Here is a 25,440-nt window from a genome sequence, read left to right as displayed (position 1 = left end):
TTGTTGGCAGCTGTGTTGGCATGCGACACCTTACTAGGAGGGTCTCTAGCCAAGGCAGCTTTCCATGCAGGGAGGGAGAGAGAGGACCATTTCCTCGCTTGATGTTTGGCAAGGCAGTGAGTGGAGGATAGGGTGTTTGTACGCCAAATAAAGGGTATCACAAAATGGTCCGTCCAAGGCAATGGAATGGACGGCTCAACCGTAATGTCGTTAATGTTACTGAAAACGTGGTCAAGGAGATGACCTCTATTGTGCGTTGCATGAAAGCCCTTTTGATGGAGGTCCAACGCTTGAAGGTTGGCACGAAGAGAGTTGGCTGCAGTATCGTGTGGATCATCGAGGTGCAGGTTGAGATCCCCCAACAAGGTGAAATTAGGTGAGGATACAACGATACTTGCGGCAAGCTCAGTTATTTTAGTAATAAAGTTATTCAAAGCGCCCGGAGGACGATAAATAAGAATGCCAGAGAAGGTGGTAGTGGGGGAGAGTTCTAGCGAAAATTGAAAACTTTCGCAGGTCGATGATGTGGTGGGGGTAATTCGGCATTTGTAGCTGTCTCGATAAACAATAGCCAGTCCCCCACCTCTCCCGGTCTGGCGGTCCAATCTCTTAAGCGTGAATCCTTGTGGAATGGCCCTGACAATAGCTGGATCATTGTCTGCCTGAAGCCATGTTTCCGTTAGAAAGAGGGCATGGGGATTAAGCTCTTCAATCAGTAGGTGTAATTCAGTGTGATGTTTGCTAAGAGACCTACAATTTAGAAGGAGCATTCTCCATTCCTGAACAGAGTGAGCGACAAGCGCTGCTAGGAGAGGGGCTCCAATTGCAATTTTTGCAAGTAAAATTAATGTGAGTAGGGGGGAACGAGTGATCACATACCGGACTAGTAGCAGGACGTAGGGTACACAGCGAAGGACCGTCATAAACCAGCGGGGGAACTGCCATGACGAATGGACCCAGCCACTCGGTAGCAGGAAGCGTCTGGACGCGGACTGGCGCAGACTGGCTTCTCTCTGGCGCCTCTCCGGCACGTCTACGGCACTACCGCTGTGCGTCACCGCTGCGCGATCGAATGAGGGGCTAAGTAGGTTGGGCGGAGTGGGAGACTAGCGCGTCAACCCACCAAATATGGCCGCCTCAGATGGAGCAACCAGGAAGTAGTGCCGCTTGCCTCCCTCCACAACAAACAGCACTGGTAGCTGCGGTGGAACGGGGAGTGAGCGAGCACACAACAGGTATCTTAGTTACACAATTGTACAGTTTTTAAAAACAGTCTAAAAACAATGGTTTAAGCAGGAATACAAGAAAACGCTTGTAGCAGTCCTACTTGTTACCAAGCGCCAGCTGTGAGAAGTTGGCCTGATGTGCAGTGCTCACTATTCTAGTGATCACTATATATCAGTCCAAACAACCCTTATTGATGATTGGTTGTAAGTCAACCTTATAGACCAGCTATCCTAGTAGCATGGATACGAGCAGTCTAAGGCTAAGACTCTAGAGGGCGTGTTAAGCCAGCTGTTTTACCATCACATTACCCCTTGAACACCCAGTGAAAGGACACCACACAAGTTGTTATGAAAATAAACAGTGTATTTATTTATAACAAGACTACCCTGGCTCTTTATGAGACAGGGAGCTAAGCACACAACACAACTCTTACGAAAATACTTTTAAGTTAGCACGTTACACAAATGCCCGAGGGGCACGAAAAACCATATACGCTAAAAGTGGAATGCGAATTACTAGCAGGTAAGTAACAGTTCTAATAGGCTTTGGAATCGCTAGGACTGGACTAGGGAATCGTTAGATTACTACTAGGAGGCCCAGGGGACTCGGGTGCAGAGTGTGCACTCTCACGCGGGATGCGGGACAAAGTCTATGGAAGCTAGAATTCACAAAGTTAGTGTTCACGGGCGAACCCGACCTGGTAGGGAGAAAACGACAGTGGATCCTGACCCTTGGATAGTGAGGCTATGCTGGGACACCGGAGTGCCGAAGTTACCTAGCCCAGGGGCTGCAGCTGCATAGGTCTGAAAAGACGTCGGGGATCTCGTTGCCGGACCAGGAGCCTGGAAGGAAGAAGTTGCTGGCAGGCGACCAGTGAAGGAAAGTTCGATGGATCCAAGCCTGGATCAAGGAAGAAGAAAACCTGAAAGCAGAGGGGACCAAGTTCTTGAATCACTAGCCAGTGATTAAGTGGGCACCAGGATGGCACCGGGCGAAGTCACCGCAGTCAGGTGAGTGGGCACTGCTGGGCTCTGCAGTCTCTCGGACCAGGAGGCGTTTGTCGGCGACCAGGATGGAGGTGCGAGCTGTCCCACGAAGGACGAAGTCGTTGGCGTCGAAGTTACCCAGGATTGGGCAACAAGCCTTGGCTAATTCAAGCCCACGCGGTGGACTCAAAATGGCGTCTTGAGTGGACCAGGAGGGTCCAGGGGGCTCCTCTTCTGGAAGGGAGCAAGGGCCAGTCTGGAGCAACCAGACCAGCAGCAGAAATGTCGTCGGGCGTCGTCAGGAAGGCCACAAGCCAACGGGCTAGTAGCCAAACAACGCGGTGAGCAGCGGAAAGCAGAAGGGCCCCACGCAGATCGTGGAGATGCTGGGGGGCTGCACTTCGGAGCTGGAGCTGCTCAGAGTCGGGGCTTCTCGGACCCCAAAGCACTCACCAGTAGATTACTCGGCGGGCTTGCTGGAAAGAAGTCGTGCAGTCTTGCAGATGGCCGGTCCCTTGAGGTCTCGTCGCACCCACGGTTCTCAGCTGGGCTGTAGAGGTGGGTAGAGGTCAGAGGTGCCAGGGAAGCCGGTTCTCGTCGAGCTGGGCAGTCGGATTCCGGAGGAAGGACTTACAGCAGACCGCAGTGTTCTTGGATGGTGCCTGCGGATGCAGGGTGACTACTCCTTAGTCACAAGGGAGAAATCTTAGGAAGAAGTCTTGAGTTCCTTTCGCAGAAAGTAGTTTCAGGATTCAAAGATGATCTGATTTGGAAGGGGGCCAGTCTCTACCTTTATCCTGTAAAAAGGGGCTGGCACGCGACTAAGTCCTGCCCTATGGGTGGGACTAGGAGGGGGGTGGTTACACCCACTTCCTTGGCGGGCTTTTCCCCAGCACAGGGTCTGGAGTGACCCTGGAACTGGTTCCAGCCAGCCTATGCACAGTGAGCACCGGGGTGCCACGTGCAGTCACCTTCCTCTAAAGCCCTGCCTACTTACAATACACAAAACCCTGTCTGGGACGGTGCTGGCACCGCCCCTGGCAGGAAACCCTTTGTCCTTATCTCCTGCTCTGGGAGGACTCCCAGCAGCAGGAGGGCAGACTTGTGTCTCGGTGGCAGCATCCATTTTGTGGATGCTAAGGCTCTGTCTGACTTTTAACCGGGTTATAGGTTACATGCATGTCGTGTCCCTCTAGAAGGGTGGAATGCTAACCCCGTCGCCAGAATTGGCGAGGGGTTAGTATTCCAATTCGTATGACACCTTACTCGACATGTTTTGATAAAGCGATACCAGAGTTGGCATTTAACCGCGAGGATTATAATGCACTTAAGAGTATATGGTATGCGATATCATGGAAACGGCTAAGGGATGGATCCCGAAAGCCGCAGACAGGCTCAGCTCATGCCAGAGCACCATCTCACACGATTCCAAGCACTCTGCCTTCAGGATTGTTAAGGCCTGCCATAGGAGTGACTGATAGGAGATCTGTGTGTCCATTTTAGGGTTAGATATAGGTATACTATATCTAAAGCAAAGGGTGAGTACACCACCTTGCCCCAGCTGTCGTGCAGCCAGTTGTGTCAGTTTTAGTTAGTCAATCCAGGGGTGGCATAATACATGCTTCAGCCCCTGGGAGACTTCTGGGTGCACCTCAGCCCTGGGTACAGGGACTTGGAGAGGGCCCAGTGCCAATTCAGTACCTGAGTACAATTTGGATAGAGAGAACAGCTAGGCTGTGGGTCTGATTAGCAGGCCCACAGCCAGGGAAAGTCGTAAACCAGTGCAGCAAAAAGCAAAAATCTGGGTGATCATAGGATTGCAGACCCTACTCTCCTACATGACCCCCCCCCCCCAAACTTTGGGACAATAAGCTAACCTTGACCAGGTGAGTCTTCTTGCTCTAAGTGGAAATACCTGGAGAGCCCATCAGCATTGCTGTGATCAGTCCCAGGTCTATGCTCCACTGTAAAATCCATCCCCTGTAGGGAAATGGACCACCTAAGCAGTTTGGGGTTTTCACCCTTCATCTGATTTAGCCACAAGAGGGGCTTATGGTCTGTCTGAATGGTGAAGTGAGTGCCAAACAAGTAGGCCCTCAGCTTCTTCAGGGCCCAGACCACAGCAAAGGCCTCCCTCTCAATAGCTGACCAATTTTTCTCTCTGGGTGTCAACCTTCTACTAATGAAAGCAATAGGCTGATCATTACCATCAAAATTCAGTTGAGACAGAACAGCTCCCACACCCAACTCAGAAGCATCTGTTTGGACAATGAATGGCTTGGAGTAATCTGGACTCTTGAGGATAGGTGCTGTGCACATGGCCTGCTTTAGGTCATTGAATGCTTTCTGACAGCTTGCTGTCCACTGAACTTTCTTGGGCATCTTCTTGCTTGTCAGGTCATTAAGGGGGGTCACTATGGACCCATAATTTCTGACAAACTTCCTATAGTACCCAGTCAGGCCCAAGAAAGCTCGAACCTGAGTCTGGGTGATTGGAGGAGTCCAGTCCTTGATGGCCTGTATCTTACTCTCCAGTGGCTGAACCTGGCCTCCACCTACAAGGTGGCCCAGGTATACAACCTGTGACTGCCCTATCTGGCACTTGGTGGCCTTGATAGTGAGGCCTGCCTTTTGCAGGGCCTCTAACACTTTCCTCAGGTGGACCAGGTGATCCTCCCAGGTGGAGCTAAAGACAGCAATATCGTCAAGATAAGCTGCACAGAAGTCATCCAGCCCAGTGAGGACTTGATTCACCAACCTTTGGAAGGTGGCAGGTGCATTTTTCAGTCCAAAGGGCATTACCACAAATTGATAATGCCCTCCAGGGGTAGAAAATGCTGTCTTAGGTTTGGCTTCCTCAGCTAACCTGATTTGCCAATACCCAGCTGTCAAATCAAATGTGCTTAAGAAGTTGGCAGAAGCCAATCTATCTATAAGCTCATCTGCTCTTGGTATTGGGTGGGCATCAGTCTTAGTGACTGCATTGAGGCCTCTGTAGTCTACGCAAAACCTCATCTCTCTCTTACCACCCTGGGTGTGAGGCTTTGGCACTAGAACTACTGGGCTAGCCCAAGGGCTATCTGAGGGCTCAATGACTCCCAGTTCCAACATTTTCTGCACTTCAGTTTTGATGCAGTCTCTAACATGATCAGGCTGCCTGTAGATTTTACTCTTGACAGGCAGACTGTCTCCAGTGTCAACATCATGGGTACACCAATCAGTTTGGCTGGGTGTCAGAGAGAACATATGTCGAAAGGATTGCAGAACTTGCCTGCAATCCTGTTGCTGATGTTCAGTGAGGCTGCCACAAAAGACAACACCATCAACTGACCCATCATCAGGATTCTGAGTGAGCAGGTCTGGGAGAGGGTCACTCTCTTCCTCCTGTCCCTCATCTGTGGCCATGAGCAAGCTCATGTCCTTCCTGTCAACATATGCCTTGAGCCTGTTAACATGGAGCACTCTGAGAGGGCTCCTGGGAGTTCCAAGGTCCACCAAGTAGGTAACCTCTCCCTTTTGCTCAATGATGGTGTGGGGCCCAGACCATTTGTCTTTCAGAGCTGCTGGGGCCACTGGCTCCAGCACCCACACCTTCTGTCCTGGCTGGTACACAGTCAGTACAGCCTTTTGGTCATGCCAAGCTTTTTGAAGTTCCTGGCTGGCCTCAAGGTTTTTAGATGCCTTTTCCATATACTCAGCCATCCTGGAGCGGAGACCAAGTACATAGTCCACTATGTTGGTTGCAGGCTTTTTGAGAGGTCTCTCCCATCCTTCCTTCACCAAACACAGGGGTCCCCTTACAGGATGCCCATACAGAAGCTCAAAAGGGCTGTAGCCAACCCCCTTCTGTGGGACCTCTCTGTAAGCAAACAAGAGGCAGGGGATCAGGACATCCCATCTTCTCCTAAGAGGTTCAGGTAGTCCATGAATCATCCCTTTCAGGGTCCTGTTGAATCTCTCAACAAGCCCATTGCATTGTGGATGATAGGGTGTGGTGAACTTGTAGTTCACACCACACTCTTTCCACATGGCAGTCAGATATCCTGACATGAAGTTTGTACCTCTGTCAGAAACGACCTCCTTAGGGAAACCCACTCTGGAGAACACTCCAACTAGGGCTCTTGCCACTACAGGGGCTGTAGTGGTCCTAAGGGGAATAGCCTCAGGATACCTGGTGGCATGGTCCACCACCACCAGTATAAACTTGTGTCCTGATGCTGTCTGGGGTTCCATTGGACCAACAATGTCAATCCCCACTCTTTCAAAGGGAACCCCCACCACAGGTAGTGGTATGAGGGGGGCCTTTGTTGTGCCACCTGACTTACCACTGGCTTGGCAAGTGACACATGAGCGACAAAACTCTTTGGTATTCTCATTCATATGGGGCCAGTGAAAGTGTGAGACAAGCCTGTCCCAAGTCTTTGTCTGACCTAAATGACCTGCAAGGGGAATCTCATGGGCCAAGGTGAGAAGGAAACCTCTCAGAGACAAGGGGATGACCAGCCTCCTGGTTGCACCAGGCTTGGGGTCTCTTGACTCAGAGTACAGGAGTCCATCTTCCCAGTATACCCTGTGGGCACCTGTGGCATTCCCTGCAGCCTCAGCAGCAGCCTGCTGTCTGAGGGGTTCAAGGGAAGGGCAGCTCAACTGTTCCTTCCCCAGGTCTGCTCTGGAGGGTCCCCCTGAGCCCAGAAACTCAACTTGATCAAGTTCAAGCTCTTTAGGCTCAGTTTCCCTCAGCTCTTCTAGATCAGCCTCCTCAGAGACTTGATCCTCAACCTGGGGCAAGGGGGAAGGCAAAGCCTTACCCTTACTGCTCTTCTTCTTGGAAGGTGTCTGGTCCATAATTTCAGGATCCAGCACCTGTTCAGTGGGGCATCTTCTGGCCTGTGACCTAGTCACAGCAAGCACATGTGCTGGCAAGCCTAACATCTCCATGTGAGTCCTCTGCTCCACTTCTGACCATTGTGATGACTCCAAATCATTGCCCAACAAACAATCAACTGGGAGGTCTGAACTGACTACAACTTTCTTTTGTCCCTTCACTCCACCCCAGGAGAAAGCTACAATTGCCACACTATGACTAGTAGTGACATTGCTGGCATTGGTCACCAGGAAATCAGTACCTGGCATGATCTGTCCAGGGTCCACAAAGTTAGGTGTCACCATGGTGACACTGGCACAAGTGTCCCTATAGGCCTGAGCCATTTTGCCATTAATCAAAGGTGTCTGCCTGTATTTGCCCAAAGTATTGGGACTTATTTCAGGGGACATATCCATATCCCCTGTACAGACAAGGACAGCCTGAGTGAGTGTGCCAACTAAGTTGTCAGACCCCTCAGTACCCAAGGTTAACCCAACTAATGCCTTGGGAGTGACACTACCACTACTGACTGTACTAGGGGGTGCAGTTGCTTTAGGAGCTGTAGTGGCAGGAGTTTGTCCTCCTCCTCTTTTGGTGCACTCACTAAACCAGTGAGATTTACTTTTGCAGTACTGGCACCACCTTTTTGACTGGCCTTCTTGAGTCTTCTTTTTCTGGGAAGCCTGACCCCCACCCTCTTTGGTTTGTTGGGGACCTGGTGAAGACTTCTGGTCATTTTGCTCATTCTTAACATTACCCTTCTGGTCTGCTTTCTTCTGACCACCCTGGTTCTGGTTCTGGTTCTGCTTGATCCTTGTCCTGACCCATTTGTCTGCCTTCTTTCCCAATTCTTGGGGAGAGGTCAGATCTGAATCAACAAGGTGCTGGTGCAGCAACTGGTTCTGACAATTGTTCAAAATTTGTTCTCTCATCATTAGATTATACAATCCTGTGTAATCTGTAACCTTGCTACCCAGCAACCAGCCCTCCAAAGCCTTAGTGGCACAATCCACAAAATCAGACCAGTCCTGAGACTGAGTTTTCTGGGTGTCTCTGAACAGCAACCTGTACTGCTCAGTGGTTAAACCAAACCCATCAACCAGTGTATTCTTCAGGACCTGGTAATTGTTAGCATCCTCCACTCTTGTAGTGAGGAGCTTATCTCTACCTTTACCATCAAAGGAGAGCCACAGTATAGCTGCCCACTGACTCTGGGGAATGTTCTGCACAGTGCAGGCCCTCTCCAGAGCAGCCATCCATTTCTGGATGTCATCCCCTTGCTTAAAGGGGGGCACTATTTTAGTCAGGTGTTTAGTATCTAAACCCTTCTCTCTATCTCTTGGGAGATTGCTGCCACCAGTGGGAGCTAGCCGACTCATCTGCTGCTCTCTTGCCAGGGCAAGCTTCTCTTTGGCCAGGGCAATTTCTTCCCTTTCAATCCTCAGTTCAGCTTGTCTCATCCTAGCCTCATGCTCCTTTCTCTGAGGGGAAGTAAATCTCCTCGGTGGAGGATTCCTTCTCCCCTGAGAAGAGGCATTAGAGTGCAGAGACCTATTGGAGTCCCTAGAAAGAGATCTATCTCTCCTAACTCCAAGGTTAGGCCCACTTCGGGTTAGTACTGGGGGGCCCCCAGATCCTAGCCCAAGTAAGTCTAAGTTGGTCCTAGTTAGCCTTCTGACTACCTCAAGACCCTTGTCTACCTCATCCCCAGAGAGTACCTCCTGATCCTCCTCCTCAACTGCTGAATCAGTGTTGGGGAGGTCTGGATCCCCAGAGGTTCCCTCTAAGGCTGGCATGCTCTCATGTAACTGAGAGAGCTTTCTGGCATCATATGTCTCTAAGAGACCTATCAGAAAGGGAATGGTGGGGTTAGACCCCTGCTTCAGTTTCCTGGAGACACAGATTTGTCTCATCTCCTGAAAACTGAGAGCTGCATATCTTGAAGTGACCTGTGGAGGGTCAACACTGACCAGGGGAGTCTCAGTAGAGTCCCCCTGAGTCGACATGCTTTTCTAGTGAGGTGTAAGTGGTGCACTTACCTACACTATATGTTTGCCTACTGATCCCTTGCTAGAGTTGTAGTTTAGGGTGTGCTAGGCCCTAGGAGCTACAACAGCTGGTTCAGTAGAACTCAGAGTATTCTAAGCTAAGTTATATGTACCTTTAGTACTTATGTGATCTTTCACAAGATATTCTTAGGGCATGTGTGGCAAAACAACAGCAAGCTCAAATCCCAACCGCTGCTCACCAATGTGAGAAGTTGGCCTGATGTGCAGTGCTCACTATTCTAGTGATCACTATATATCAGTCCAAACAACCCTTATTGATGATTGGTTGTAAGTCAACCTTATAGACCAGCTATCCTAGTAGCATGGATACGAGCAGTCTAAGGCTAAGACTCTAGAGGGCGTGTTAAGCCAGCTGTTTTACCATCACATTACCCCTTGAACACCCAGTGAAAGGACACCACACAAGTTGTTATGAAAATAAACAGTGTATTTATTTATAACAAGACTACCCTGGCTCTTTATGAGACAGGGAGCTAAGCACACAACAAAACTCTTACGAAAATACTTTTAAGTTAGCACGTTACACAAATGCCCGAGGGGCACGAAAAACCATATACGCTAAAAGTGGAATGCGAATTACTAGCAGGTAAGTAACAGTTCTAATAGGCTTTGGAATCGCTAGGACTGGACTAGGGAATCGTTAGATTACTACTAGGAGGCCCAGGGGACTCGGGTGCAGAGTGTGCACTCTCACGCGGGATGCGGGACAAAGTCTATGGAAGCTAGAATTCACAAAGTTAGTGTTCACGGGCGAACCCGACCTGGTAGGGAGAAAACGACAGTGGATCCTGACCCTTGGATAGTGAGGCTATGCTGGGACACCGGAGTGCCGAAGTTACCTAGCCCAGGGGCTGCAGCTGCATAGGTCTGAAAAGACGTCGGGGATCTCGTTGCCGGACCAGGAGCCTGGAAGGAAGAAGTTGCTGGCAGGCGACCAGTGAAGGAAAGTTCGATGGATCCAAGCCTGGATCAAGGAAGAAGAAAACCTGAAAGCAGAGGGGACCAAGTTCTTGAATCACTAGCCAGTGATTAAGTGGGCACCAGGATGGCACCGGGCGAAGTCACCGCAGTCAGGTGAGTGGGCACTGCTGGGCTCTGCAGTCTCTCGGACCAGGAGGCGTTTGTCGGCGACCAGGATGGAGGTGCGAGCTGTCCCACGAAGGATGAAGTCGTTGGCGTCGAAGTTACCCAGGATTGGGCAACAAGCCTTGGCTAATTCAAGCCCACGCGGTGGACTCAAAATGGCGTCTTGAGTGGACCAGGAGGGTCCAGGGGGCTCCTCTTCTGGAAGGGAGCAAGGGCCAGTCTGGAGCAACCAGACCAGCAGCAGAAATGTCGTCGGGCGTCGTCAGGAAGGCCACAAGCCAACGGGCTAGTAGCCAAACAACGCGGTGAGCAGCGGAAAGCAGAAGGGCCCCACGCAGATCGTGGAGATGCTGGGGGGCTGCACTTCGGAGCTGGAGCTGCTCAGAGTCGGGGCTTCTCGGACCCCAAAGCACTCACCAGTAGATTACTCGGCGGGCTTGCTGGAAAGAAGTCGTGCAGTCTTGCAGATGGCCGGTCCCTTGAGGTCTCGTCGCACCCACGGTTCTCAGCTGGGCTGTAGAGGTGGGTAGAGGTCAGAGGTGCCAGGGAAGCCGGTTCTCGTCGAGCTGGGCAGTCGGATTCCGGAGGAAGGACTTACAGCAGACCGCAGTGTTCTTGGATGGTGCCTGCGGATGCAGGGTGACTACTCCTTAGTCACAAGGGAGAAATCTTAGGAAGAAGTCTTGAGTTCCTTTCGCAGAAAGTAGTTTCAGGATTCAAAGATGATCTGATTTGGAAGGGGGCCAGTCTCTACCTTTATCCTGTAAAAAGGGGCTGGCACGCGACTAAGTCCTGCCCTATGGGTGGGACTAGGAGGGGGGTGGTTACACCCACTTCCTTGGCGGGCTTTTCCCCAGCACAGGGTCTGGAGTGACCCTGGAACTGGTTCCAGCCAGCCTATGCACAGTGAGCACCGGGGTGCCACGTGCAGTCACCTTCCTCTAAAGCCCTGCCTACTTACAATACACAAAACCCTGTCTGGGACGGTGCTGGCACCGCCCCTGGCAGGAAACCCTTTGTCCTTATCTCCTGCTCTGGGAGGACTCCCAGCAGCAGGAGGGCAGACTTGTGTCTCGGTGGCAGCATCCATTTTGTGGATGCTAAGGCTCTGTCTGACTTTTAACCGGGTTATAGGTTACATGCATGTCGTGTCCCTCTAGAAGGGTGGAATGCTAACCCCGTCGCCAGAATTGGCGAGGGGTTAGTATTCCAATTCGTATGACACCTTACTCGACATGTTTTGATAAAGCGATACCAGAGTTGGCATTTAACCGCGAGGATTATAATGCACTTAAGAGTATATGGTATGCGATATCATGGAAACGGCTAAGGGATGGATCCCGAAAGCCGCAGACAGGCTCAGCTCATGCCAGAGCACCATCTCACACGATTCCAAGCACTCTGCCTTCAGGATTGTTAAGGCCTGCCATAGGAGTGACTGATAGGAGATCTGTGTGTCCATTTTAGGGTTAGATATAGGTATACTATATCTAAAGCAAAGGGTGAGTACACCACCTTGCCCCAGCTGTCGTGCAGCCAGTTGTGTCAGTTTTAGTTAGTCAATCCAGGGGTGGCATAATACATGCTTCAGCCCCTGGGAGACTTCTGGGTGCACCTCAGCCCTGGGTACAGGGACTTGGAGAGGGCCAAGTGCCAATTCAGTACCTGAGTACAATTTGGATAGAGAGAACAGCTAGGCTGTGGGTCTGATTAGCAGGCCCACAGCCAGGGAAAGTCGTAAACCAGTGCAGCAAAAAGCAAAAATCTGGGTGATCATAGGATTGCAGACCCTACTCTCCTACACCAGCGCTACAAAATTCGCAATCAAGGAGGGGACCTAGCAGGTAATCCAGCCCCCCAGATTCGAATAAGAGTGGGAGCAGTGCCAATGCACTTCAGATTATCCTGATGAAACATAAGAAACGAAACTCTGGACCCTTCGACATCCTACTCGACGTAGAAGCCCGAAGAATCTCCCTTGTGGTCAAGGAGTGACCACCCTGTGCAAACAGGCACCATCCAGCCATCGACGTCTGCTTTGTCGCAGTTCCCGCCGGAACTCGAGCGACAGAGATCGACGAGATCAAGCTTGCCTGCCTTCCAACAGCCCGATCCACAGTCCCTGCAGAGCTGAGACCCGTGGAGGCGACCGGAAGCGTGGGGCACGCCATCTTGGAAAGACCACGAGACGCTGACCGTGCAGCCCACGAGTGACCCTCGAAGCTGTACACCGGGGTTTGAGAAGCCCCAACCCTGAGCCACACTTGCACCGAAGTTCAGCCCTCCACACTCGACGAGTGCTGCGTGGGGCCCTTCTGCTTCTTTTGGCTCAACGCGTTGGCCCGGTCACTTGCCAGCCGGCTTGTGGCCCCTGTGTCGACAAAACTTTAAATTCGACCTGCGATTCTGGTTGCTCCAGATTTGCACCAGCTCCCCTGAAAAGGTGCCCCCACTCTGACCCTCCTGGTTTGAGTGAGAAGCAATCTCCCGGTTCCGCGTGGATTGCTTTTGCCAAGTGTTGTTTGCTCCAATCTTGAAGCCGACAGCGCCGACGGCGAGAGCCTGCGTGGGACAGATCGTGACCTGCTCCTGGACGTCGTAGATGCCCCAGAGCCCACGTGACAGCGGAGAGAAGCTCCTCGACGACCGCCTGATTGCGCCCAACATTGCCTGGTTAAGTCCTGGTTCCACCCTGGACACTGCTGAGTGACCCAGACTCTGTCCCCTCTGCTTTCAGGTACTTTTCGACTTGAGTCCACCCTTGGACTCCACCGGACACTTCTCTTTCACCCCGCCTGCAGCCCTTTCAGCTTCAAGCACCAAGAGCCTGCGTGACGAAACCCGACTCAACTGCGACCCTGTGCACCCGCTTCCTGTGGGTGAGGTAACTTTGCTCCGCCGGTGTTCCCACACTGGTACACATCTCTAGGGTCTGTGTCTTAAGTTTTGTTCCTCTAGGTTCAGCGGAAGTGTCCTTAAACTTTAACTTTACAACTTTTACGCACCATTGGTTAACATTGGTGCATGCGTGCGCTTTCCGCACTGCACCCGAATCCCGTGGGCCTCTCCCGACTTCAGCATTGCTTGTCCCGACTGCTCCCAGCGATTCCCTAGGCCCTAGGCCTAACCACTGTTCGATTGGTATCTCTTATACCACTTGTTTAGTATATGGTTTGAGTGGCCCCCCGCCCTCATCCATAATTGTGCAACTTTGTATGTTTAAACTGTGCTTTTGATTTAACGCTTGTGCCCCTTTATTCATAAAGAATACTGGGGATTGTTTTTAGTAATAAATACATATATTTTTATAATATATACTTGTGTGGTGTCCTTTCATTTGATATTACAGGATTGTATGTGGTAAAACAGCTCGCTTAACACGACCTCTTAAGTTAAGCCTTTAGGCTGCTTAGTCCATGCTACCCCTAGGATAGCTTGTCTAATAAGGTTGACTTACAACCAGACACCATAAGGGATTGTTTGGTCTGATAACCGGTGGTTCCAGAATTGGAAACATCACCTATCAGGCCAACTTCTCACAATAGTCCTTCGGTGTTGAAGGATGTTTTGGTGCCAATGGTGGAGGTGGAATTGGCACATGTGGTTTCGTAGGTGCCGAGGCACCGGAAGGCGTAGTCTTTTTCCTCGGAGCCGAGCCCGAAGGCGGGGCATTTGAGGGTACTTCTCAGTCTCGACTGGGCCCCATGGGCGGAGTGCCGACCGCTGCCTTTGGCTTGGGTAGAGTATGTTGTGCAGGGGCAAGAGTACTCACGGGCTGCCGAGATGGAATCGAGTCGTCTGAGTCCTCTGCCCCCGAAATGATCTGGAGATCAGGCGAGTCTTCCTCGGCGACGAGGCCCTCCGATCCCGAATGATCTTTTTCGATCAGAAGGATGCACAGGCTGTGCAGGTCGACTCGACGTGTTCCGGCGATAGACAGAGGTTGCAAACCTCGTGATGGTCGCTATGAGGGAATTTTGCTCGACATTCCGGGCATCTCTAGAATGGAGTTCTGTCCATGATGCGTAGACCGTACTGCGCCGATAGGCCCAACGGCCCGCGTCGACGCACCGGAATGTAGCTGGTGATGTCGAAAAGTCTATTCGATGTCGAAAATGTTTACATGAAGTTTCATGCTTCGAAAATGCTGAAAAAGTATTTTCTAGCCGGAGCGGAAAACTTTCATCCGAACCCAGTGGCGGAAAAAACAATCTGAGGATGGAGTCGATGACCATGCGCGGTATTGTCCATGGGAGGAGTCACCTATCTCGTGACTACAAAGACTTCTTCCAAGAAGACAACAACCTGCAATCATCTGAGCCCAACACCAGGTGGCGATCTATTGCAAAAGTGTACGATCTGCAGCTCATATGCCTCGAACATAAGAAATCCATTAACGATGAAACGCTTTGTGTTTCGTGATGCGAGTGAGCCCCGCATTATAGCAACCTATTGATTTTTAAAGTGGCTGACTGCATACTCTACCATAGAAGCATGTCTTTCTTCACATTAAAAAACAAGCATTATGCATAAAATATGAGACCGACAAGAAAACATACAAAGGATCAATGAATAACATTGAAATAATTCAGAGAGAAGAGACACAAATTGGATTTGTCTTTCTAAAGTGAGATCTTGTTGCTGCGCCATTGAGACACATGAAATGAAGACCAGGGAGGAGGGGTAATCGGCCCCTCCCCCCTCCTCCCTACTGAAGTGATTTGCCCCGGGACTTTTGTGAATAGCTCACACAGCCGGGGGGAACCTTGCTGGCCTCGGATGGAAACATTTCCAAGGTGGAATGTTGAGGCGTATCCATGGTAAACAGTGCTGGCTGTCCTGCAGCGGTCACTGAAAGGAGATATTAACACGGGGCGCCTGCTTAGCGAAGGCACTGTTGTGTTTGTGGACACACAACACCCTAGGGTCTTGGTTTGTACTTTACAAAACAAAATGGCCCAGATCACAACATTCTTTGAGCATCTAACTTGTGCTGAGAAGCGTAAAAGGCCGTTTATTCTGCAGACACTCACAGGAGTCCAAAGATTCAAACTGGGAACAGGAGAATCTCACATAAGCAGGCAGAATTTACTACAGCATAAAATCTGCCATATTCCCTAACAGTAAAGAGTAGAGGGTCCACCTGGGTGTTCCCAGAAAGGTTGGGGTGGGGGTTCGATGAGGAACCCTTCGCAAAGTTTTCACTTGGTCTGTTTTCACAAACAATACCAGTACTTTTGACATCTAATTCAAGCACCTTTATGGCGAAAAAAAAGTTTAGGAACACTGTGCAAATAATACCTAACACAAGTGGATTACTCCACCTCGGAAAAAAATGCAGATGAAGAAAAAACAAAAGCTTATGGATTTTGTAGATAAACTCCGGGGAATGTATTTCTTACATGTACTTGCTGATGTTTGTGGATTTTTGAGAACCTCCAAATAGTCAAATATACTCACCACAGAGTACCGCAATCTGAGAGCGGAATTGCACATTTTTAAACAAATGGTCGACGAATGGCCCTAAAAGTAATTATGGCAATGTATAAGAGGCCGAAAATGCTCAAAGTGTTGGGCCTGAGTAAAGCACAGCGTGAGGCTGGCTAGAAATAAACTGGTCACTCCTGGGGGGGTTGGGACTCGCCCCTCACTGCATTGTTCCTGCTGTTAGCACTGAAACGGGATCCCCGCTTAGGCATCAATGCTGCACCTCTTTCCTATGCAGGATCCGCAGGAATCACCTTTAAGGGTGGGGGAGGGGTAGACAAAATCCGCCGTGGTTACTGTAGACCTCACCTTTTCCCATGCCACATATAGGAAGTCCATATAAAAGCTTAGAAGCAGGCTAATCCACAGTATTAGTGTTCTCTAGAATTTGTATAGCGCTTTATATACCTGAAGAGGCTGCTAAGCGCTCAGATTTCCAACAGACTCCTGGCTGCTCTCTCAGAGACTGAGGATAAAAGAGTGTTGGATAGTAAGTACTACCTGGCAAAGTTGACATGTACACGTCTTTGCTTGATTTTAGAAGCACTGACAAGACCCAATAAGCCTCTGACAGAAAAGTCTTCAGAGAGCACTGTATTTTTTGGCTGGGCTGCTGCAGAGGTCACAAGTGCTTTTGCGGCATTCTTTTGCCTAAAGCCATTTCAATAGCCAAGAATTCCCTCAATGAAAAAACGAAAAGCAAGATCTAACAGGCCGCGCAGAGATCGACACACATGCACACCCCTCAGAAACCAGGTGGCAGTTACAAGTGCCCCACAAAAAGGCCAACATACTAGCAAAATATGCGTTCTACGGATCTGGAAGTGCTTCAGACAGCTCAGCTGGTTAATGCCTCTGCAGGGAAGTTCTGCTTAAAAACAGCAGGGTTGAATGCTGGTGGAGAAACGCAGCCTGTCATCCTTCTAAAGCTGATTAGGTAAGTATGAAATATGAGTAGATCATTTAACAGCTATTAACAGGGCCAGGGATCAACAAGTGTGTATGTTAATAGTTGTCATATCTCCAAGCGTAACATAGCAGCAATTTGCAATTATTAAAGCTGCATCCGCAGAGGGACTCAAAATCACTGCAAAAGGGTCACTACTGGGGGTTTCAAAGAGCGCAAAGGAAAGGTGGACTCTCTTCCTCGTAGGGTTCCTGGCGGAGGTTACCCTCACTGCCTGCCTACGGCTGATACCGGCTGTGAAGCCCATCTGTTTCCGGTTACTCAGCTCTACAGTTAACGTGCACTCGTCGCCAGCTCCAAGAACAGTCACAAACGCTCTCTCAGCCTTGAGTACCGTACAAGAGAACAGCGCAAACATCTCACGCGGTCTCGTAGCGGCTTGAAACCCGAATCAAGGGGTCATTTTCCATTCATGGTTTGGTTGCTTGCGATGGCTGCAGCTCACTGGTACGCAACATTTCCAGCCCTGGGTGTTCATATAACATTCACAGCAGCTTACAACTTCTAAAAGTTAACAGGACTAACATGCCCAAAACACAATTTCCTAAACTAAAACGTGCGTCAGAGCTGGAATGGTTGTGACCCTGTGACACGGAGCCACGTGACCATCCTTAGCCAAGCCCTGGCTTTACTTGCCTGCTTCTCTTATCCATTATAAATGCAGAGTTGCGGACACCTGAGGGGAAACAAAAACAGATGTGGACACCCTACTCATATCTGCCACGGGGCTACTTTGTGGCTCCCGAGATGACTTGGGTCACCAGCTCGAGCCATCTTAGCACGACAAGAAACCTTTTTTCCAGTCTCTGCCTTTCGTTTTACAAATCTGAGTTGAGTTCTATAAGTCCACAGGTTTGGCGGAAGTACAAGAAAATGCAACTCCCAGAATGCACTTGCTAAAAATGGAAGTCCAGGACCAGTAACATGGCGTCCGGCGGCGACGCAGTCACTTCCTTATCACCGGGCCTCGCACCTCAGGCGGCCACATCAAGGGGAGGGGAGCCGGCCCCAGGCCCCAGGCCTTTGCCCCTCGCGGGGCCTGGGGCGCACTCGGAGCGGGACAGGCCGCGAGTCAGCCGGGCCTCACTCAGCCTCTTGGAAACAAGGGTGCAGTGCAGCTTTTGTTTATGGCAGGTTTGAAGCTACCACCACCATCGGGGCTTTAGACCCGGCTCAATTGTAGACCAATGGCGCTTCGGGTACCAGTAACTGAAAGTAGCAGCCCAGAGTGGCCAAGAGGCTGCCGTTCTGACCCCAGACCTGCCTAATTGTAGCATATGGAGAGCTCTCGGGCTGCTGGGCAGCAGCTGAGGGCAGCTGCGGGACAAGGGCCGCCATCTGCCATTCTGGGGTGTGCCGGGGATTTCTAGGCAAGAATGTGCTGACGCTCCACGGTGCCACCGGCCAGTTGGCATGCGCCCGTTCCCCGCTGCCAGGCCTTCTTGTGGGTAATGCTGAAACCCGGGGGTTCCCGCCTAATGTCTGGGACAGACTGACGGTAAGAGCTTTGGGTAATTCAGTAAAACAACTGCACTCGATCTGCAAAGATATGAAGCCCATTTCCCAAGATTGTAGAAACTCCGGGATGGGGACTCGCCTCAATTTTGTGGGGAAATACTCAATAAAAGAACTACTTGCAAGAGAAAAACAAACACGGTCCGGTTTCACTTTCCTCCATCGTGAAAGGTTTGTTATCTTCATGGGGCCATGTGTTTGAAACACATAGCCCCTTAAAGATAAGAAAGCTTTTACGGCAGAAGGAAGTCAGACGGGCCCGTCCAAGTGGGCTGTCTGTAAAAGAGAAAAGTATACGTCATCTACACCATTTTCCCAATGGCTGGCCGTTTAGCATAAACGGTGACGCCAGCCAATGGGAAAGAGGGGCGGGGCTTAAAGCCCGATACAGAAAGACCCTCTAAATCATTAAATCTCGCCAGCAAGACTGCGCATGCGCAGCCTACACAGGCGAGACCTAAAAAAGAGAGAAGACTACAGTTCCAGACCCAACCACTAGATGGCGGAATAATGCAGAGCATAGTGAATCCAGAAAATTCACGCTGCAAAACTATCAAGCCAGGTCTTCCCTAGACCAGAAACAAGCATCTTTACCCATTAAACAAGCATTTACAATGCAATGGTTTCGCCTTTGGAAAAGTTAGAGTTATTGGCATTGTAAATGACAAAATTTGTATTTATGTGTTGGTTTTGAAAACAGATAAATACATGGCATTGTCATTTACATTGCCATTAGCTTAATCTCTGCAGTCACTCTGCACTCTCTAGCACTCCCTACTCACTCTGCACTCCCTAGCACTCCCTACTCATCATTTTTTTTTTCATTTCAAGCTTTATTCGACTATTAAAAACAATCACAAAAGCGTACAATAAAACACAATACAAACATAAGAATAAAAACAAAAGCTCAGCAATGAAAAGATTACGGGAAGTTAAAACACCAGACTTTTCCTGTGAGAAATGGCTTTGAGTAAAAAAGTAGCAGTAAAAAAACAGATGTCTGCAGAGTCAAGTGCAAATAACAATTCCATGGCTTGGGTTATAGTATACACTGAAAATCTTAAAAACATAGGTCTAAGATAGAGACGGCGAAGATGCATATAAAATGGGCAAATAAGCAAGAAATGCAGAGTACTTTGCCTAGTCTGACCGTCACAGGGACAAGGGGAATGGCTATGATGTTTCATCTCAGGGAAGGCAACTAAGTTATGAACAATACCAAGTCTGAATCGTGTCAGAACAAACTGATGGGACTGTTTAGTTATGGATTTTAGATACAAAGGCATGCCCTTTACTTCTGGATTAATGGTATGATAGAATACATAGGTGGACATGGCAATACTCTTTAACCTACGCATATCAGACTTAGTTTGGATGAAAACATCTTTAAGTTCCTTTTTTGATAAGGTAACGACACAATAAGGATCCTTAAAGATGTCAAGGTTAAATACATCACCAAAGGTGGAAGAGACATAGCTTAGCCAAGGAATCTTAAGGGCTTTGTCCAACTTCAAACAATCGGTGATAATTTTCCTAGAAAAAGTAGTCTCTTCTTATGCCCAAGTTGACCGCCATACCATAAGAGGTCTTAATCCCATCAGATCAGTCAGATAATTCAAACAAACCTCACTATGGCACAATACGGTAGGTGCCGAAGGAGGTAGGCAAAGCAATCTTCAAAGAAACCCATTCTCGGTATTTTGCAATACCCTATGCTGACTATAACCCCAAATACCAGAGCCGTACAGAGCAATAGACGCACATCTATGCCTGTAAATGTCTACCATATCAGGTATACGGCGGCTCCCTAGTTTTGCAGCAAAGCGAAAAATACCAGATGAGCTTTTGGCCATTCTACCATTAACATTTGAGATCTCCTGGGACCAAGTCCCCTTATTATTAAAGGTAACACCGAGGTAGCAGAACCTATCCACTACCTCAATATTATGATTGTTAAAATGGAACGGCATGACAGACTTCACCCTTTTACCACAGGCCATAATAAAAGTCTTGGTGTTATTTATTTTCAATTTCTTCTCATTAATAAAATTATAAAAAGTATTCATTAATTTCTGTAGCCCATTAGGAGTACGCGAGAGGAGCACCGTATCGTCGGCATAAAGCAGAACTGGTACGGGAAGTCCACCAACCTGTGGGGAATCTGCCTGGACCTTCTTAAGTTCAGATTCCATTGAATTGATAAAAAGGGAAAATAACAGGGGGGCCAGTACACAGCCCTGCCTTATGCCTGACTTAACCTTGATTTTCTCAGTACATTCACCCGACGAACCAAAGCGTATCTGGGCCGACAGCTTATTATAGAGGCGAGCCAGAAAGTGGATGATTGCCGGAGGGGTGCCCATGGCCAATAAAGTGGACCACAAAAGTTTATGGTCCACAAGGTCGAAGGCGCTCGTAAGGTCGGCAAAACAGAGAAATAGGGAACCTTGTTTCGCTCTCGTGTATTTCCCTATGAGGAGGTCAAGATTGAGGCACTGCTCCGTTGTCCCCAAACCTTTGCGGAAACCAAATTGGGATTCAGCCATGATATTGTTTTCCTCTACCCACTCCTCCAGCCTTACCAGGAGAACCCTACTCATAATGTTCAGGGAGGAATCAAGGAGGGAGATAGGGCGGTAGTTCTTTGCCTCGCCTCTATCTCCCTTTTTATAAATGGGTAGAATTAGGGATTCACTCCAAGTGGGAGGGGTATTCTCCAGGACTGATGCATTAAACACCTGGGTCAGGAGTGGGCACCAGAGAGTGGGGTTAGATTTATACAGGTCAACCGGGACTCCATCGGGACTCCCTACTCACTTTGCACTCTCTAGCACTCCCTACTCACTCTGCACTCTCTAGCACTCCCTAGCATTCCCTACTCACTCTGCACTCCCTACTCACTCTGCACTCTCTAGCACTCCCTACTCACTCTGCACTCCCTATGCACTCCCCACTCCCTATGCACTCTCCACTCCCTATGCACTCTCCACTCCCTATGCACTCTCCACTCCCTATGCACTCTCCACTTTCCACTCCCTATGCACTCTGCACTCCCTATGCACTCTCCACTCCCTATGCACTCTCCACTCCCTATGCACGCTGCACTCCCTATGCACTCCCTAAGCACTCCCTATGCACTCTCCACTCCCTATGCACTCTCCACTCCCTATGCACTCTCCACTCCCTATGCACTCTCCACTCCCTATGCACTCTCCACTCCCTATGCACTCTCCACTCTCCACTCCCTATGCACTCTCCACTCTCCACTCCCTATGCACTCTCCACTCTCCACTCCCTATGCACTCTCCACTCTCCACTCCCTATGCACTCTCCACTTTCCACTCCCTATGCACTCTGCACTCCCTATGCACTCTCCACTCTCTATGCACTCTGCACTCCCTATGCACTCTCCACTCTCTATGCACTCTGCACTCTCCACTTTCCACTCCCTATGCACTCTCCACTCCCTATGCACTCTCCACTCCCTATGCACTCTCCACTCCCTATGCACTCTCCACTCCCTATGCACTCTCCACTCCCTATGCACTCTCCACTCCCTATGCACTCTCCACTCCCTATGCACTCTCCACTCCCTATGCACTCTCCACTCCCTATGCACTCCCTACTATTAAAGGTTATTTCTTCCAATGCAGTTTGGGTGCAGTGTGCGCTGCACTCTATACAAAGGTGGCGTCTAATCCTGCTCTACTCAAGTCACATTTTCCAACGTCATCTTTTCAAAAAATATTTAAAAATGTAAAAAAAAAATGTCAGAACCCCAAAATCACATGAAAATGTACTACTGGCGATGCTCTACCGAGCTGTGCTGTTTAAGAAGGGGTCTGAGCAAGGGGTCCCCCGATCTGAAAGGCCCTTGGGTGCCCCCCAGGTCCCTGCCGAAAGCATGCGACATTTGCAAGGAAGGAGCTCGCCGAAGTTTAAAAAATTAATCAAATATATTTAGAAGTCAGAAATAGTCACATCCGACCCATCAAAATGTACCCCTGAGTGTGGAGCTCAAACTGAGCCGGGTACAAGAGTCGGATCCTCAAAGGAGCTCCTCATTTGGAACTTCTTTGGACTTGCGACCTTGCAAGTTTAGTCCAAACAAGCATGTTCTGCTTGTAAGGACTGAGAACACAGCCTTCAACAAGGGAAAGTCCCCTTGAAGTGGGGCACAGGCTGTTCTAACCTAGGGCCACATAGGGAGGACCCTCACACCCCAATGCAACCCCCCCAAAAAACCCACATTTATCCACTTTTACAGAATTGGGAGCAAACTTTTGCTTGGAAACAAGAAGTCATCAAAGATGGCGTGTAATACTGGCACGGGGAGCGCTGCATACGTGTACATGGTATTACATTAAAAACTACATTTATAGTATTTCCAGACCCGGTTACTGGGGGGTGAGACTGCGGGGCACTGGGTGTAGTCCCGGCTTCCAAAGCAGGTTTGACCGGCACTCTTCATTAAGGGGGCCAGGCTCTACAGAGCGGCGGATAGGGGTTGCCCCACATGTATGCAAGTTCGGTGCGCCCCTAGCATAAGTGTGTGTTTATAATGTTACTCTGCTGGGTTGTGGGGGGCAGGGGTGATTCGACCTGGGTGGCAGTCATGTGGCACGTGCACTCCTTGCTCCACAAACCTCCAGCATCCAGGTGGCCACGATCTTCCGCATGTAGGGTTGCACTTCACGCTGCACGCACTTAAAGTAGGAAGCGGACGGCGGGCAGTTCTCCTCCGCCTTCAGCATGGGGTTTCCACCTCGCAGCACAGCAGCTGATGTTCCATGTCTCCCCCGGCGCGCGGTGCCTGCTCTTGAGAGGGGGTGCGGGGTGCCCGTGCTGTCCTGTGAGTGAGAGAGCTCCGTTCAGTGCTTGCTGCTGCTTCCGCTGCTGGAGCTCTCTGGAGGCTCCGGCTCTGCCCAGCTCTCAGCTCAAGTCTCCTCCTGCGGCAGGCCCACACGGCCCTCCAGTGCTCACATCAAAGCCGGCGCCGACTTAAGGAGGGGGCGGATTCAGCAAGCAAATATGTGAGTCATTGTGAGAATTAGTGAGTGGTTAAGCGTGTGGCTTACTCTGAGTAAGGGAGTGAGTGCACGATTTGGAGGAGACACCAAGAGAGACTGGGGGGGGGGGGGGCAGGGCAGGAACGGTTAGACGGACAGCGGGAGGTCGGGAACGGACAGCGGGAGGGGGGGGGTCGGGAACGGGATAAAAACAAACAAAGTGAAAACACATTTATAAACCAAATGCTCCTTACCTGATTGCCTCGTGGGAACTCGAATCTTGCAGCCAACTCCAACAACAGACACTTGTAAAAAAACGAAAACAGGCCGACTCGAAGAAAAAAAAAAAAAACACACCCACCGCCGCGATGACGATCCGAAGTGGGTGGAGAGCGAAAAAATCGCGGGAACGCCCCCGAATCTGGTCCGGCCTTGACGGACAGATCAGGCTCCCAATGGCTAGCCTCCATTTATGGAGCTAGCCAATGGGAGCCGGGGGACGTTCCTGAAGTCCTTATTGTAATCAATGGATTTCGCCTGCGCCGAAAAGCTGCGCAGAGCGCAGCCTTCGGCAGGCGAAACCCAAAAAGGAAAATACTAACTATTTCCAAATGGTGTGGTGGTATAAATAACACAGTATATCCATTTATCATGAATCATACGGATAACATTTTTGCATTGGAGCAGAGTTGTCAGAGTTCCCGAGGAAAAAGCGATGTTGGCCAAGATTCTCTGAATTCTTTTTTAAGTTTCAAATAGAAACGTAAGTAAAGTAAAGTCCACATTTGTAAAGCGCACAATCACCCGTAAGGGTCTCTAGGCGCTGGGGGCCGTCTGGAAGATTAAGTGAGCTATTGCCCAGAGTCACATGGTGCTGGGCTAACCTGCCGCCGGAGCCGGGGATCGAACCGTGGTCCCCAGATTCCAGCGTCAGTCGCCCTGGCCGCAGCGCCACATCTCTTCCACTGAACCAAATACAATACAGACTCCTCTCATCTCTTAAAACTTGGAAATTCAGATGTTGTACAGGTGAAGAAAGGAAACTACTCACACGGCACAGTGCAATGGGGTAAAAGGGTTTCCTTCCAGGTAGGCAAACTGATTGTGTTCAAGTAACATCTCCAAACAATCTTCGTGCCCTGAAAAGACAAAGTTAAAAAATATTCTGGGATGAGCAGTAAAAAGCATTTTTTTAAACTATCTTTCATTTTGCTGAGCCATTCAATGTGTCCTTGTGTCAATGTTGCCATGGTAATGGTTAGTTTTGATTTGTGCAACACTAAAGTAACACTAAAAGGTATCTGTGCCTTCTGTTTCTGAGCATTCTGGTTAAATAACTCTAAAACAAGAAAGTGCTCAGAAATACAAGTCAGAGACAATCGTATCGAGATTTTTAAGGGATTCAGGTATCGACAAGTAAAAGAAGATGTTTACTCTACACAAAAGCAAAGTAATTCTGTTAAGAATGTGCCACTCGCAAATACAACAAAAAGTTCTATTTGCACAAACCTGACATACTTAAAAGAAGTGCCAGTGAAATAAGGCAGTAGAGGAACATGCAAGTATAGTGGAGAAGATGCAGCAAGAAATAGCAGACGTCACCTGTCCGCATCTGCTGTACGATTGTGGAATACCAATATTGAGGGAGGTTTATCAGCAGATGCAACTATACAGGATGACAGAAGGAGAGCAAAAAGATTTGATGCATGCTGAGAATACCACTAATCAATGAGATGATGAACAGAAGATGGGGGGCGCCATGACATCAGGGTTCAGCAAAGAGAATACATGAACCTGTCTGCTTTAACACATAATGGCATTATGGAATTTGAAACGTACAGATATCCCAGCCATACCGTTGTAAGCAGCCCAGTGCATTGGTGTGTATCCGCTGTAGTCCACCACGGAGTCAAGGGGGTCTGTGGAGATGGCAGCCTGCAGCAGCATCCTCAAGACATCAGTGTGGCCACAAGCTGCTGCAAAGTGGATTGGAGTCCGTCCCTTGAAGTCCCTGCACAGCACAAAGGCGTCGTGGTCCAGCAGCCCACCCACACAATCCTCGCAGCCCGTCATCGCCTGTGCACCACAAACAAGAGCACCAGTGAATAAGGGCCTCAGCAGAAACAGGTAGTTATACTTCAACAATAGCAGACATAGAGAGGATGCACAATAAACAGTACTAGCACTGCAACAATCATCAGTCTGGAAGAACGTATGATCTGATGAACTG

General features: G+C 49.6%; 1 protein-coding gene across 3 annotated transcripts in view; it reads right to left on the bottom strand.

Moving 5' to 3' along the window:
* ANKRD52 (ankyrin repeat domain 52) overlaps positions 1 to 25,440 on the bottom strand; it is a 387,356-nt gene that overhangs the window by 94,195 nt on the left and 267,721 nt on the right. For all 3 annotated transcript variants that reach the window (XM_078686163.1, XM_078686164.1, XM_078686168.1), the window contains exons 21-22: positions 25,067 to 25,286; positions 24,262 to 24,349 (exon numbers count right to left, since the gene is read on the bottom strand). In XM_078686163.1, the coding sequence (XP_078542289.1) occupies positions 24,262 to 24,349; positions 25,067 to 25,286 (308 nt within the window). The remainder of the gene's footprint in view (positions 1 to 24,261; positions 24,350 to 25,066; positions 25,287 to 25,440) is intronic.

Source organism: Lissotriton helveticus, chromosome 1_1 (genome assembly GCF_964261635.1).
Source record: "Lissotriton helveticus chromosome 1_1, aLisHel1.1, whole genome shotgun sequence".
Taxonomy (NCBI): Eukaryota; Metazoa; Chordata; class Amphibia; order Caudata; family Salamandridae; genus Lissotriton; species Lissotriton helveticus.
Note: the sequence above shows the minus strand (reverse complement) of the source record. Positions and strands in the feature narration are given on the sequence as shown.